The 16,572-nt window shown below is 36.9% G+C and overlaps 2 protein-coding genes across 5 annotated transcripts in view; one reads left to right on the plus strand and one right to left on the minus strand.

The window, feature by feature from the left end:
• The window catches only part of LOC6046910 (coronin-7), a 58,320-nt gene that overhangs the window by 27,272 nt on the left and 14,476 nt on the right, over positions 1–16,572 (plus strand). For 2 of the 4 annotated variants that reach the window (XM_038248786.1, XM_038248800.1), the window contains 4 exons: positions 6,374–6,391; positions 6,459–7,540; positions 12,287–12,768; positions 16,196–16,335. In XM_038248786.1, coding sequence (XP_038104714.1) covers positions 6,374–6,391; positions 6,459–7,540; positions 12,287–12,768; positions 16,196–16,335 — 1,722 coding nt within the window. Of the gene's footprint in view, positions 1–6,373; positions 6,392–6,458; positions 7,541–12,286; positions 12,769–16,195; positions 16,343–16,572 lie in introns of all 4 variants that reach the window. The other 2 variants (XM_038248793.1, XM_038248791.1) reach the window with 2 other exon arrangements.
• Positions 1–16,572, minus strand: part of LOC6046915 — a 52,710-nt gene that overhangs the window by 26,441 nt on the left and 9,697 nt on the right. The gene's annotated exons all lie outside the window — the stretch shown is intronic.

A 16,572-nucleotide genomic window follows, 5' to 3' on the forward strand; every position in this document is an offset into this window, starting at 1 on the left:
ATTTAGAACTTCTTCAAATTTGAATAAAAATATTTTTTTATAATTTTTGCAAATTTTGAAGAAGTTTAAAAATAATCAAAAAATTTCAATAAATTTTTAGAGCTCTAAGAATTTCAAAAATTTTAGGAATTGTTTTCTTCAAAAGAATACGAAGAATTTTAGACATTTAATAAATTTTAAGATATCTAAAAAATAAAAATAAATACGAATTGTAAGAGTTTTTAGCACTTTTTGCAATATTTCAAGGCCGCGTAGATTTTTTAAATTTTTATTTTTCTGAATTAGAATTTTTAGAATCTTCAGAATTTATAGTTTTTATTTTAGATTTTGTTAAATGTTACGATTTTTTTTAATTTATAAGGTTTCTCGAATATTTTAGATATTTTAGAATTTATAGATTTTTTTTGAATTTTGAGATTTTTTTTTTATTTTAGAAGTTTATTTTAATTCTATTTTAAAACTAAAGAATTTTAATTTAATTTAAAAAGTTTTAGGAATTTAGAACATTGAAAGAATTTAAATTATTTCAAGAATTTAATTTTTTTAGAGCTCAAAATGAAAAATTAAAAGGACTAAAAATAAAATTTCAAGAATTTGAAAAAATTCAAAGAAATTTGGAATTTAAAAAAATTAAGACATTTAATTTTTTTTAGAATTTTAAGATTTTTTTATTTTTAAAATTAAAAAAAAAATCAAGAATTTTTATTATTTTAATCTTAAGAATTAAAAACTGGAATTAAAAGAATTTTAAAAATATCGGGAGTTAAATTTTTTTTTTAAGTTTTTGAAATTTTAAGAATTGGAAAAACATCTTTGAGAATTTGAAGAATTTTAAGACTTTGGAGCATTTTATGAATTTTAAGAATTTTTAGAACCTTTGGAATTTTTAAAATACTGCTGATTTTAGATTTTCTAATTTCATTTTTTAAATTTTTTTAATGATTAGATTTTTTTTTTGAACAAATATTAGAATTTTGAAAATTTTACGATTTTTTTAGAACCTCTAGATTTTTTTTAGATTTAAAAAATAAATAAAAATATTCAGAATTTTTAGAATTTTCCGAAAGTATTTTCAAACTGGAGGTAGCAGCAACCGCATGAGTATAAAACGGCGTTGCTTCACGCACGCTCTTCAACTTCTTGCATGTGATCGATCTTGGGATATTCTTTTGCGCCTCTTTCCCAAAATACTTTCCTCGTATCTTCGCGCATGTAAATAATGCCCAGCCGATCGGTATTGTTGTTGTTGCACTGCAGTCCAGTCGCATTGTCCAGAGCAAAGGGAACACCGCACAATATAGCACCACAAAAGACGACAATTGTCTTTACAAGACCCCGCGCGGAAAAAAAACGGAACGCTGGGAAGAGCTTGTAATTATAGTTCGAACACAGTACTCAAACCCAAACCATACCCAGGAACCGTTTAACCGCAAAATAAAAGGAGAGCAAAAAGCACCATACAAAAAAAAAGACCGATATCGGTGTAACGACTGACTCCGGGATAAGGTTGCGGATGATGATGATGGAAAAAAAAATACAGCAGAAGTGCAGTTATAGGTACTCTGTTTAAACTGGTGGTGGATATTGGAAAATAATTCGGTTTTTTCTGATTTTATGAAAAAATGTTTCTGCTGCTTGAAATTCATATCGTGAAATATTGCGACACCGGATAGAACAGACAGAAAATTTATGCGACATTTTTTTTATCAATTTTGAATTTCCATTGTGGGTGATATGGAGGTAGTTACAACCATTTCAAATTAATGATGTAGTGTGCTGAATATTTTTCTGAGCTCGATTTGCTCTCCACTCGGTAACGACGTGTAAGCAAAACTCTAACCCTAAGCCTGTTTGAGCCTTCTTCACCACATAATCCTGGTGCTGCAACGGCAAATTGTCCTTCCGCATTCTCACCCAGTTCTCTTTAACCCCGGCGGCATCCAGCCTAGTACTCGCTCTCTCGAACCTAAGCTTGTACAGTGGATTCCTGATGCGCATAGCGGGCGTTTCAACGTATCCCCGGAACAGCCTGGTAAGGCTTTGCAACCGCCTCGATCGCGGCCGGATCTGTATATTTCAACCGCTTGATGACCTCCTGGCGGGCAATCTCTTGGACATTCGTCTTGCAGAAAAAAAAAATCTCCCGAGCGTACGGATTCTTCCAAGCCTTCTTCTGGGTTCTTCTTCTCAACCGGTTTCAACCGGCGGGACAACATTGTTCACCGTTGACGGTCGTCCAGCCCCTTCTGTAACGCGGCCAACTCCGTATTCTGCCGCGTGATCCGTGGGGTTTCCAGCATCAAGGATGACTGACCAGTCTAAATGGAATTACCAGGATTACTGGCAATATGCCACGGATTACTTTGATTTCCCAGAATTACTTGGGATTACCAGAAACCACGCAGAGTTGCTAAAATTTATAAAAATAACTTGATTTACTGCCTAGCTTTCAGCATATTGAGAAAAGTCTATGGAATTGGATCGACTGCTGTCAAATGCACAAAACCACGTACTTGGCAATAACGCGTCCATCCCGGTAATTCCCGGCTCAAAATTCCCGGGATTTTTTTTTTTTTTCATAAACCGGGATTTCCCGAATCCCGACAATTTTTATATTTTGTACGGAGAATTCCCGGAATTAAACAAAAATCTAATTTTGGCCTGGAAATTACATAAGCATTACAATTTATAAGTTTTAACTTTTCTAAAATTTTATATAAATTGGTATCATTTTAGTTGTTGTCATTTTTGTTTTTTAGACATCTTAAACCAATTTTTGATGCTGTTTTAGTCATGTCATATAGGGGTAATTCTGCGCCAACTCACACAGCAGTTGCCCCGACCCCTCTTCGATTTGCGTGAAACTTTGTCCTAAGGGGTAACTTTTGTCCCTGATCACGAATCCGAGGTCCGTTTTTTGATATCTCGTGACGGAGGGGCGGTACGACCCCTTCCATTTTTGAACATGCGAAAAAAGAGGTGTTTTTCAATCATTTGCAGCCTGAAACGGTGATGAGATAGAAATTTGGTGTCAAAGGGACTTTTATGTAAAATTAGACGCCCGATTTGATGGCGTACTCAGAATTCCGAAAAAACGTATTTTTCATCGAAATAAACACTAAAAAAGTTTTAAAAATTCTCCCATTTTCCGTTACTCGACTGTAAAAAATTTTGGAACATGTCATTTTATGGAAAATTTAATGTACTATACGAATCTACATTGACCCAGAAGGGTCATTTTTTCATTTAGAACAATTTTTTTCATTTTAAAATTTCGTGTTTTTTCTAACATTGCAGGGTTATTTTTTAGAGTGTAACAATGTTCTACAAAGTTGTAGAGCAGACAATTACAAAAATTTTGATATATAGACATAAGGGGTTTGCTTATAAACATCATGAGTTATCGCGATTTTACGAAAAAAAGTTTTGAAAAAGTTACTTTTGCGTTTCTCTTTGTTTCGTCGTCCGTGTCTGTCGCGGGTGACGATCAACGACGACCAACATTTTCAAAACTTTTTTTTCGTAAAATCGCGATAACTCATGATGTTTATAAGCAAACCCCTTATGTTTATATATCAAAATTTTTGTAATTGTCTGCTCTACAATTTTGTAGAACATTGTTACACTCTAAAAAATAACCCTGCAAAGTTAGAAAAAAAACGAAATTTTAAAATGAAAAATTTTGTATGGCTACGGACTACACTGGAAAAAAATTTGGTGATTTTTTTATTTAACTTTTTATCACTAACACTATGTTTATTTTTTTTTATTTTTTGATATGTTTTAGAGGATATAAAATGCCAACTTTTCAGAAATTTTCAGGTTGTGCAAAAAATCATTGACCGAGTTTTGAATTTTTTAATCAATACTGATTTTTCAAAAAATCGAAATTTTGGTCGCAAAAATTTTTTAACTTCATTTTTCGATGTAAAATAAAATTTGCAATCAAAAAGTACTTTAGTGAAATTTTGATAAAGTGCATCGTTTTCAAGTTAAATCCTTTTTTAGGTGACTTTTTTGAAAATAGTCGAAGTTTTTCATTTTTCAAAATTAGTGCACATGTTTGCCTACTTTTGAAAAAAATATTTTTGAAAAGCTGCAATATCTTAGCAACTAAAGGTCGTATCAAAAAAGTCCGAAGAAGCAAAATATAGAGAATTTTCTCAGCTCTTCAAAAATATTTTTTTCAAAAGTGGGCAAACATGTGCACTAATTTTGAAAAATGAAAAACTTCGACTATTTTGAAAAAAGTCACCTAAAAATGGATTTAACTTGAAAACGGTGCACTTTATCAAAATTTCACTAAAGTACTTTTTGATTGCAAATTTTATTTTACATCGAAAAATGAAGTTGACAAATTTTTGCGACCAATATTTCGATTTTTTGAAAAAATCAGTATTGATTAAAAAATTCAAAACTCGATCAATGATTTTTTGCACAACCTGGAAATTTCTGAAAAGTTGCCATTTTATATCCTCTAAAACATATCAAAAAATAAATAAAAATAGTGTTTTTTTGCAAATCAAGTTTTAATGATAAAAAGTTAAATAAAAAAATCACCAATTTTTTTTTACCGTGTATCATTTTTTTCCAGTGTAGTCCGTAGCCATACCTACAACTTTGCCGAAGACACCAAATCGATCAAAAAATTCCTTCAAAAGATACAGATTTTTGAATTTTCATACATCATTTTTGTATGTACAGCTGCCAAATTAGTATAGAAAATTTGCAGCAAAGCTAAAAGACACATGTCGCCACCTATGAACAAATAGCGTAAACCTATGATTTTTGGAAAAAATGTGGTTTTTCCTTCATAATCAACATTTTTATAAATCTTTTGCCGGATTCGGATGAGAAAAATTATTTCCAACAATTTGGTGTATAACTTCCCAATATTTGTTTGATTTTTCTATGAGAAAACTGTAAATTTAGAAAAAGATAGTAATTTGGACTATTTGGCAAGAAAGTCTGTCAAAAATCAATAAAAATTGTTGAATATACGTTAACACATCTGTTATCAACTATATTACTGTTTATTTTATTGATATATACGGGGAAACTCATTTTTTCGTGTTCCAAAACATGTTTTTTAAAGAAAAAGGTCACAAATTTTTGCGCGCCCAAAAAATGATGTTCATTATTCTAAAGCAAAAACATTTTCTCGTCTTTTGCAACCAGTTTCATTAAGATTGATGCAGGGAACCATGAGAAATAAGCGATTTTGATCTTGAATCCAGCAGAAAGGGATACGATTTTTGACAAGTAACCTCATTTTGGCGCCACCTACATTTGAAACACAGGCGCGCTGCAAAACCTCAATGGAAAATTATATGGACAACCTAATGATGCAAAATGGCTTCTTTGGGCATACCGAAGGCACCAAAAAAGTTTCAGTCGGATTAAAAAATACCAAAAAAATCGAATGACCGAAATCCTAGAGAACTGCTCTAAAAAAAACTAGGAATCTGATTTTTTTCAGAATTTGAAGAATTTAAGAATTTTTGGAGCTTTTACAAGTTTTCGATTGTTCAGAGGTTTTAGAATTTTTGTTCTTATTTAAATTTAACTTTTGTTTTTGAATTTTTCAAGTTATTAGAATTTTTTGTATTACTAGAATTTTTAAAATTATTGGAATCTAAAATTAAAAAAAAATTAGAACCGTCATCTCACCCTCCAGACTCAATGTACGGAATATTTAGTTTTTTTTTAATTTTAGAAGATTAGAAGTCTATTGCGAATTTTAATTCAAATTTTATCGATATTTGCCAAACAATCAAGGGGCAAACAAATAATTGCTGATAATAAAATTTTCATAGAAATAACTTGTACAAATGATTGTAAAATATTGTCAATACATTTTATAACGTTTATTTTAGTATTTTAGTTCAACTTTAAGACTGTTGTCAAATTTTGAATGTGAATAAAAAAAGTTTAAAAAATAATAATTTTAAATAAATAATAATGGATAAAGCATTTTGTTAAACTTTTTGCTTAAAAATTTTAAAAGTAAGGCTTAAAATTAGAAATTTAGTTTATTTTTTATTTTTATGACCTCCCTCGACTTTGACCAGAACTGAGGGACAAAAACTTTAAGTAAAATTCGTACCAGCCGTATTGAAATAATTTAAAGAATCAAAAATCAAAATTGAAAATAATCAAATGGTACAAATCTAGAGTTTTTTTTACTATTGTCTTTCTTATGTTTATAGGAGCTAAATCAATTCAATTTTGACAATTTCAAGTTTTTCCTAACTTTTCTAGAAATCGACACCATGTATTAATCTCAGAGATCACTAACCGTAACTAATCGATAACTCTCTCTCTCTCTCTACATTTTACTAATCCAACCCCTCTCTAACCTGTTGACGAGTAGTCGGGCGATCGCGAAAAGGTTACTAACTCCGCGCTTTGAAACGTACGATCACCCAAGCTAACCACAAGCTCCCTCATTCTTGCAGATCTTCGAGTCGAAGGCGTCCACCGAGTCGGAGGATCAGTTCGATGCGGCGCTGGACGACGTGTCGAACCAGTTTGAACGGTTGAGCGGCCAGCGGACGAGCATCGCCGAGCGACGTCGCATGTACGAGAGTCGATCGCAGAGCGTTCAGGAGGAGAAGCCGGCTTCACCGGTGCCGCTGAGGCGCCGTGAGTCACTCAAGGTTCGTGGCGAGCAGAAGCCGACCGATGAGGAAGCGATGCCTCCACCGGCGAGCGTCGAGTTCACCCGGAATCGGAGCGACCTGTCCAAGGAGAACCTGCCGGCGGACATCAACAAGCGGAACAACAGCAATAACGCGTCCAACACGGCGTCGAAGCGGACGTCGACGGTGTTTGGACGGGTGTCCAAGTTCCGGCACTTGAAGGGAACCCCCGGTCACAAGTCCACGCACATCGAGAACATCCGGAACCTCAGCAGGCAGATCCCCGGCGAGTGCGACGGGTTCCAGGCGAATCCGGAGCGAGTAGCGGTTCCAATCTCCGGAGCCGGCGGCAAGATCGCGATCTTCGAGCTCAGCAAGCCGGGACGGCTTCCGGACGGTGTGATCCCCTCCCTCGTCAACGGCAACAACATCATGGACTTCCAGTGGGACCCCTTCGATAACAAGCGGCTGGCAGTCGCTTGCGACGACGGAACCGTCAAAATCTGGGCCATCCCGGAGGGTGGTCTGACGGAGCCCACCAACGAGCCGGAGAAGGAGCTGGTCGCCCACTCGGACAAGATCTACATCATCCGGTACCATCCGCTGGCGAAGAACGTCTTCCTGACCGCCAGCTACGACATGACGCTCAAGATCTGGGACTTGGACACGCTGACGGAGAAGTACTGTCTGCGCGGGCATACCGATCAGATCTTCAGCTTTGCGTGGAGTCCGTGCGGGGCGTATGGCGCGACGGTGTCGAAGGATGGGAAGATCCGGGTGTACAATCCGCGCAAGTCGGAGAATCCGATCCGGGAGGGACCGGGACCGGTGGGAACGCGCGGAGCTCGGCTGGTGTGGGCGATTGAGGGGGAGTACATCGTGGTGACTGGATTTGACAAGTAAGTTTCGAAGATCTCGCAAGATCATCATCCCTGCTCCACGTGTTAATTAAACTGATTTAAAAAATTTAAAACTTTTTTTTGTTTTAATTTGTTTTCAATTTAAAAAATGTTAGAAGTTATAAAATTTTAATGACTTTTAAAAATTTTAAAAACTTAGCAGGGGCGACAGACGATTGAAAATACCTTGATATGTTAGAAGATTGGTTTTAAAAGTTTTAAAAATTACATAATTCAAGATCAATGCTTGAAAAGGAATCTATCACTGAACGTGACTGCTCGATATTCGATAGAACTTTCTGTCAGCGATCATTTCCTAAAACGATATTTGATCGCTGACACACAACGCCTATCATGACCGTCATTGCTTGGCGACGGTCGATGAACGTAAACATGAAGACGAAACGACCGAAAAATGAGCACCACTCAAGCAGCCGCCCGAACGAGACGACGTGCTCTTTCTCTTTCTCTCGTTTTCGTCTCTCTCTTCCTAGTGTATGCCGCGAGGTGACAGAAATCATATGATTGCTATCATTGGAGAGATGGTCGGAATCTCGGTAGAATGTCAAACGACCGCTATCGGTCTTAGCCGTCAGTGCTCTGACATAAAGTGCCTAATAGAAAGTGGGGACACGAGTAACTGAGAACCCAGCGATTTTCTGTCAAAAAATTGAGCACCTCCAAGATCTTACACATAAGGTGCTTACAATCTCTACTTCGTCCATAGGATTTGTCAAAATATGAACACCTTCCATTTAAACGCTTGGTAAAATTTGAGTGACCAGCTGTGAGTGGCATTGCATTTTGAGTGCCTTGTCCCCACTTTCTATTAGGCACTTTACGTCCATAGGATTTGTCAAAATATGAACACCTTCCATTTAAACGCTTGGTAAAATTTGATTGACCAGCTGTGAGTGGCATTGCATTTTGAGTGCCTTGTCCCCACTTTCTATTAGGCACTTTACTCTGACATAGCAAAGGAAAAAAAAAAAAAAAAAAAACGACCGCTCTCGAAGCGATTTTTCCGCTGGAGGGAAGTCAATGATTGTGTGAGTGACTTTGCGTAGCACTCATTCCGTTGTGTATGAAACGAACGAAAGTAGAATGTAAACATCAGGTTGTCGTGGCGAAGACGATTGGAGTGTTCTGTCAGCTATCACAAACAAAGTCAAAATTTCGCAAGCCCTGTTCAAGATCGTCAATATACAAACTATTTTTTTAATCCAAAATTTTAACTTTACAGCCAAAAAATTTTAAAAATCAAAATTTTAAAAATTTCCGGAAGTTTTAGAGGTTTAGTTAAAAATATAAAAAATAAAGGGTTTAGAAAACTTCAAATTTTGTAGAAATGTTTTTTAACTTTTAAAAATTTTAAAGATTCTAAAAGTTTAAGATGCTAAAAGTTCAAGAACATTAAAAATTTTGACAAAAACAACTGGTTACACCTTGAAAAAAAAATTCAATGATTTTAAATTTCATAAATTATAAAAGGTAAATAAACCTTTTTCAAGTATTTTTGTTATGAAATTGTTACTAAATTCAGAAAAAAATAGAATATATATATATTTTTTAAACATCTCAAATTTAAACTTAACAAATTAAAAGTTTATACAATGAAAATAAAAAATCTATACCTTTTAAAAATACTAAAATTTTCATATTTAGGAATATGGGTACCACTCGATGTAAATTTTTGATTTATAATAGATTAGAAATTTTACTATCAAGTGTTAAAATTCCCGAAAAAACTTTTTTTTCAAATACTCAAACTATAATAATTTGAAATATGAGAACAAAACGAAGCAAAATTTTGTAAAGATAGACAGATTAGATTTTTTTAATTTAAAGTTCTAGAATTTTTACAAATACAGTCCAGATTCGATTATCCGAAGTTTCGAATATCCGAAGGTTTGTATAGGACTTCGGATAATTAAATCATGACCAAAAAATGTTTTTTCATGTTTTTTTTATTTTCTTACTTTTAACATCTTATTCGAGTTCTACGACCTCATTTTAGTCCACGGTGGGTAAGAAGGGGATTATTATGCAACTTGCATGCACCTCGGAAATTCCTTCTGGGGTTTGTTGGGGGGACTATTCTGAGTCAGAAAAACCGATTCCCAAAATATTCTGTCGGTGAAAACTGATTTTATCTCGATTTGAAGTTAAAAAACATAATATATCACCTAAAACCTCAAAATATGTCTAAAATCTCGGTCTAACTCTGGACAAAGAAGTTAATTTTCATCAAGATATCAATTCTTAGTTCCCAAAATATAATCCTGACATAGTACACCTTAAATCGGTCCATTACTTGAGTCCCAGCGTCATCAGGAGGTGTAAAATAGCGTTATTTGAAAAAAAAATATTTTCAATTTGCTCTGGTAAATCAACTGTCATATCTGAATTCGAAAACTAATGTTGTAGCATTGTTGCAAACAAAATGAAGAACAATTTTGCAGAAAAAAGTATGACATTTTATCCATTTTCGGTAATGTTATGTCTATTTTAGTGAGAAAGTTGCTGCCAATTTTCAAAATTCTTCGATATTTAATCAATTCCTGTTATAAACAGCTACTATGATCATACTCAGTAGGATGTAACAAAAATTACATTTTGGCGTGCATTCAGGGGCGGGTTAAGCTGGGCGTACTGCGCTCAAATCCCAAATATGAGCTTGATTGAACTTAATAGGAGCTATGCATTTGAATTTTACATAGGATTCAACTCGTAAAAACATGTTTTTCAAAAATGTAGATTTTTTAGGCACTTTGGCCACTGAAGCGTTTATTGTCAACATCATTGGCGTGTAGGCCAGATCCTTGCGCATGTTTTGGTATATATAACATTGAATTGACGCACTCTGGAGCTCAGGCCTTCAAAGTTTTGAAATTTTTCGAAAAACGGATCAGCAGAAAAGATAGGCGACGCGCCATTCCATTTTGCTCAAAACTTCAATGTTATATATACCAAAACATGCGCAAGGATCTGGCCTACACGCCAATGATGTTGACAATAAACGCTTCAGTGGCCAAAGTGCCTAAAAAATCTACATTTTTGAAAAACATGTTTTTTACGAGTTGAATCCTATGTAAAATTCAAATGCATAGCTCCTATTAAGTTCAATCAAGCTCATATTTGGGATTTGAGCGCAGTACTCCCACCTTAACCCGCCCCTGAATGCACGCCAAAAAGTAGATTTGGTTACATCTTACTGAGTATGATCGTAGTAGCTGTTTATAACAGGAATGAGTTAAATATCGAAGAATTTTGAAAATTGGCAGCAATTTCCCCACTAAAATAGACATAACTTTACTGAAAATGGATAAAATGTCATACTTTATTCTGCAAAATTGTTCTTCATTTTGTTTGCAACAATGCTACAACATTAGTTTTCGAATTCAGATATGACAGTTGATTTACCAGAGCAAATTGAAAATATTTTTTTTTCAAATAACGCTATTTTACACCTCCTGATGACGCTGGGACTCAAGTAATGGACCGATTTAAGGTGTACTATGTCAGGATTATATTTTGGGAACTAAGAATTGATATCTTGATGAAAATTAACTTCTTTGTCCAGAGTTAGACCGAGATTTTAGACATATTTTTGAGGTTTTAGGTGATATATTATGTTTTTTAACTTCAAATCGAGATAAAATCAGTTTTCACCGACAGAATATTTTGGGAATCGGTTTTTCTGACTCAGAATAGTCCCCCCAACAAACCCCAGAAGGAATTTCCGAGGTGCATGCAAGTTGCATAATAATCCCCTTCTTACCTACCGTGTAGTCTAATTAGAATGTTTGATTGCCTCTTAAATTTGAAAATGCACTTTTTAATTTGTTATCGCCACCATTTTGGCCGCCATCTTGGAATTAAAAAAATATAAATCATTATAAAGTAGTTTATGGGTCATGCCTAAGCTCAACCATTAAAAATAAGTCATAATTTTTTTTTTCTTGATTCGATTATCCGAAGATTCGATTATCCGAAGATTCGATTATCCGAAGTGAAATTTTTCCGAGGCCTTCGGATAATCGAGTCTGGACTGTAACGCGTATGTTTTGAAAATATACTATTTTTTATAATCTGAAATATGAGTATAAAACGACGCAAAACCTCGTAAAAATGTTCATTAGGTCTGAATTTTCAAGTAAGAAATTCTAAAATTTTCACAAAATACCGTTTTTTATTGAAATTTTTAAATTTTCCTAATTTAAAATATGGGCATCGACGCTAAATTTAGCATAAATTTGTTTTATTTGCGTATTGAAATAAACCATGAAAGCTTACAATTATTAAAAATTGTTTTGTACTGTTTCTTAAACAAAATATTGCAATGTTTTTTTTGTCATGATTTCTGCAATTTTTTATTTTTTTAAATTTATGTAGTTTTAGATTTTGAGTTAGTATCTAAAATCCAAAATCATAAAAAAATAATATTTTCAAATTCATTTAAAAAGTCTCAAGTGTGAGAGTTATTAAAGTTAAGAAATTAAGAAAATTTTAATTTTGAAGTTTAAAATAATTTTTAGGTTTAGAATTTTTGAGATGTTATTTCTGGATTTTAAATTAATTGAATTTTGACTTTTTGAAATCAAGCTTCGAACAAATATTGAGATTTTCTTGATCGTCAGCCGTAATTTTTCGATGGTAGATCTAGAAGTTACGATCGACTGATTACGATCGTGAAACCTTATAATCACCACGCTAACCTCCCTCCCTCTTCTCCATCCTTCACAGAGTCTCCGAGCGGCAGATCTACGTGTACAAGGCCACCGACCTGAGCGCCCACCTCGGCATGGTCGGCCTGGACGTCTCCCCAGCGATCCTCATCCCGTTCTACGACGAGGACAGCTCGACGATCTTCGCCACCGGCAAGGGCGACTCCACCATCTACTGCTACGAGATCACCGAGGAGTCCCCCTACATCTGCCCGCTGTCCCATCACAAGTGTTCCTCGCTGACCCAGGGTCTCAGCTTCCTGCCCAAGAACCAGTGCGACGTGGCCTCCGTCGAGTTCGCCAAGGCCCAACGCCTCACCAACGGCACCGTCGAACCGCTCAGCTTTGCCGTTCCGCGCATCAAGAGTGAACTCTTCCAGGACGACCTCTTCCCGCCCACCAAGGTCCTGTGGGAACCGACGCTCACCGCCAGCGAGTGGCTCTCCGGCAGCAACAAACCCGCCGCGAGGATCAGCCTGCAGCCGGAAGGGATGGACACATGTAAGCGAAGATCTAACAAAAACGTTGATGAATCCACCTTTAGGTGGTTGGTGCCTTCCTCTCATTTATATATATTCCCCACGAAAACAGTATGATTCAAAAAAAAAAAAGTCCGATTGGGCTCAAAATGTTTCTGGGGCTGGGCAAAAATAATAAGATCCGTATTTTCCACATTTTCAAAAAAAAACTCGTAACTCTGCGTCGATTTTAACTCTCTTGAAAACGTAAAATTTCCCAAGGAATCCGAAAAAAATATGTTCAGACATAGGCTCTACGGACCTGAGACGTCCAAGACAACTGAAATCGGTTAAATTGGCGAGGAGTCATAACTTTTTAATGTGTTTTTTTTTTTTGCGAAAATCGACGAAACTCGCAATTTTTTGGACCACCCTAACAAGGCGTAGGTCACCCTATTGGCCAAACAAAAAAGTTCGGGTTTTATTATTTCTGCCAAGGAACTCCCACACCAATTTTGAGCACGATCTGACAATTTTTCTTCGAGGTTTCAAAAAAATTGTCTAAGGCGTCATCCATAAAGTATGTCACGCTAAAATCGACCAAAATTAACCCCCCCTCCCCCCTATGTCACACTTTGTCACGCTGGCTCCGACCCCCCCTCGAAAAGTACGTCACGCTGTGTCGGACCCCCTTCCCAATCTAGATTTTTGTACAATCTAGATTAAATTTTCAAAAGGTCCTATCTGATTAGGAAACCCATGACTCATAGGTTGTTTTGAAAATTTACTTAAGCAATTGTTGCATGATTTATAAAAGTAGGGTTATTTTTTTAATTCGGTGTTCAATCGAGGAAGTTATTTTATTTTTAAAGGTTGTGTTTGGATTTTTTTTAAATATGATGATTTAATTATTATTAAAAACTGTGTTTCTCAAAGCCTTGTACCGTGTTTTATTTATGAGTACCGTCATCTGGGGTGAATTGGGACAGCTGTTTTAGCAATGTTGCGGCCCAATATTTTGATATTTTTGAGTGGTTTATGATAGACCAGATTCAGAGCAACGGAATGTGTACATCCATTTCCAAATTTGATTTTTTTACTTGCTCTGAAACCTGCTGTCCCTATTTAGACTGTTGTCCGAATTCGCCCCAGATGACGGTAAAGTTTATCAATCATTAAAATTTTTTTATATATATTTTAAGACTGAATTTCCAGTATTCAAAAAATAGTCTAGCGTGACGTCACAGTCTCACAGACCCCCGCTCCCCCCCTTGTCACACTTTGTCACGCTTGTGACAACCCCCTCCCCTATAGCGTGACGTACTTTGTGGATGACGCTATGAGTGGTTCATGGATAGTCACTCACAATTATTTTAGATTTGATCAAAACAAGTTCTGCAAAGTTTTAGGATCATCTAGACATCCTTAAAATTCACTCAAAAAAAGAATTGTCCCTATTGGTTGAGTCATGCCCGAGAACAAGCGAGTTGAAGTTCCAAATTTTTTGATGGGTTGGGAGTTGGAACGTTTAATGGGGCGCGCAAATCGAACTGAATCGTAATTTGTGAAAAGAGCTCGTTGGAATCGGGAGATTCTTCCCGAGGTTTAGAGTAGCCCAGTTAAAGCACCTTGAAAGATTCCTTCTTCGGTATCTCTTCCTGAATTTGCCTATGAAAGGAAGCTGGAACCCGATTTTTCTGTCAAATAAAAAATCAATCAATCAATCACACACTTACATTTGGTTGACAAAGTTGTAGGTCATGACGGCCTGTTCCGCTTTTCCGCAAATTTAGCGATCCCCGCCATGTTCTTGGATCAGGATAGACACAAGCTCCGGGTCGCGGTCTATCATGACGAGCGCCTCGCCGCAGTACATTTTGGCCAACGCTTGGTGGGTTTCGGGGAGGCTAGGGTTTCTTGGGCGTATTTAAGGCCCACATGTAATCTTCAAGGCTGAACGTAGCTGAAAGTGCTGAGGATTACGTTTTCTGCGATTGCGAAGGATTGCACGAGACGCCTTCGTACGCTTTGTACCAGAAACCGGGCTTGTCGGAGGCTTACACTTGTTTGGCCAGTTCGCCAGAGAGGAGCTTGATGAGAGTGATAGCATTTCACAGATGGCCGTCTTCAGAGTGGAGAGGCTGCTTTCGTAGGAACTTCCGGCGCTGGAAGACAACCTGGGGCATGTTCGTGAGTTACTCATTTGGGTTTGCTGGTTACCGAAGACACAATCTCGGATTGTGTGAATTTAGCACGGCCAGTAGGCATTCGATGGCCTTTCTCGGCTTTTGCAAGTGAAGCTGCTTTATTCCGGGATTCCAGCGCCTGTTGAAAGTCTAGCCGCCAACGCGTTGTTTGACAAGCAGGGGAACGTCTCTCTTCATCGGCGGAACTCAAAATTTCCTTCGCTAAAATGCACAACCGCGACACCACCAGCTCCGGATGTTTCACGATCACTGTGTCAATCTCCCCAACCAGTTCCGTGATCTGGTTCATCATCTTGCCGAAGTGCTCGTATCAGCGTAGGTCACTGTGGATACTCGACTCTAAAAGGACAGGGTTGTTGCGGTTGTGGTTACACGTTACGGAATCATACTTGGACTTACTTTTGAAATTTGCTGAAGCCGGCCACTTCCAACAAGCCACTTTCGCAAGGACCTCGCCGAGTGTTCGTTGCCGATGTCGTTTATAAGTTAATTTCCAAAATTCACTTTAAAAAAATCCCAAGCTTGTTTGTAAACACAGATCATAATGACGTTTCTAGAAGTGTTGCCAAGTTTTTACGATTTTTCCCCCAAATGGGTGCACGAGAGTGCTGCAGGGTGCGCGAACAATGCGTGGCAATTTAATTTACTCGGAGCACCAATTCCTGGTGTGGAAAGTTGTTTGTTTACATGTTGACTTTCAATAATTTAGCAATTTGGTCAATTTGTTTTATGCGTTGTCGTAATTTCTTGTCGAGACAAAATTGTTCAGCAACATAATTAATACAGACTTTTTACAGAGTACGCAGACTCTCATATTAAGCAATTTGGCATCATTTTTTTTTGCATCTGCGCGTCCCTTTCGCGTAAACAAAAAGATCCGGCCATTTGAGGTTATGCAAAAATCACCCTTTTTTGTAGCTACAAAAAAAATTTTTCATGGCATAACTTTAAAAGTACTTCACTAAACAGAATAAAATTTAATAGGGTCTTAGGAGACCCCAAAACGAACAGAATGAGGCGGATCCGGCCAAAATCGGTTCAGCCAGTTCTGAGATAATCGTGTGGAAAAAAAATCATGTCTACACACATCCCCACAGACATTTGTTCAGAATTTGATTCTGAGTCGATAGGTATACGTGAAGGTATATCTAGGAGGTGTATTTAAGAAGTTCATTTTTCGAGTGATTTTATAGCCTTGCCTCAGTGAGGTGAGGAAGGCAATAAAAAGTCTCGTAAAACTAATCAATTCTTCCATCTCGATAGTGTCGTCGATCCAGCCGGCGGTGACGACGCCGACGCCGGCCAAGAAGAGCGACTCGACCAACATCAACCAGCTCATCGGCCAGCAGACGCAGTTCAACAAGGCCTGGAGTGCGGACCTGGTGCGGTCCAAGCAGGACGAGGTAAGCAGTACGTAACACACCACCCACCCTACACCCTCAAGTGTGATGTGTGTTGTAGCTTTGAGTAGTTGTTGCATGGTTCTGTTTCAGGAAGAAAGGGTCAAAGAACAAGTCTATTTGCATAGCATTGGCGCTCGGATGGCACGTCGGTGGGATGTATGGGAGATGTTCTGATTGATTTGGTGTCTTAAGCAAAGTTATACTTGTTGTTGATCGAAATATTTTGATCGTAATTTC

This window comes from Culex quinquefasciatus, chromosome 1 (assembly GCF_015732765.1).
Source record: "Culex quinquefasciatus strain JHB chromosome 1, VPISU_Cqui_1.0_pri_paternal, whole genome shotgun sequence".
Taxonomy (NCBI): Eukaryota; Metazoa; Arthropoda; class Insecta; order Diptera; family Culicidae; genus Culex; species Culex quinquefasciatus.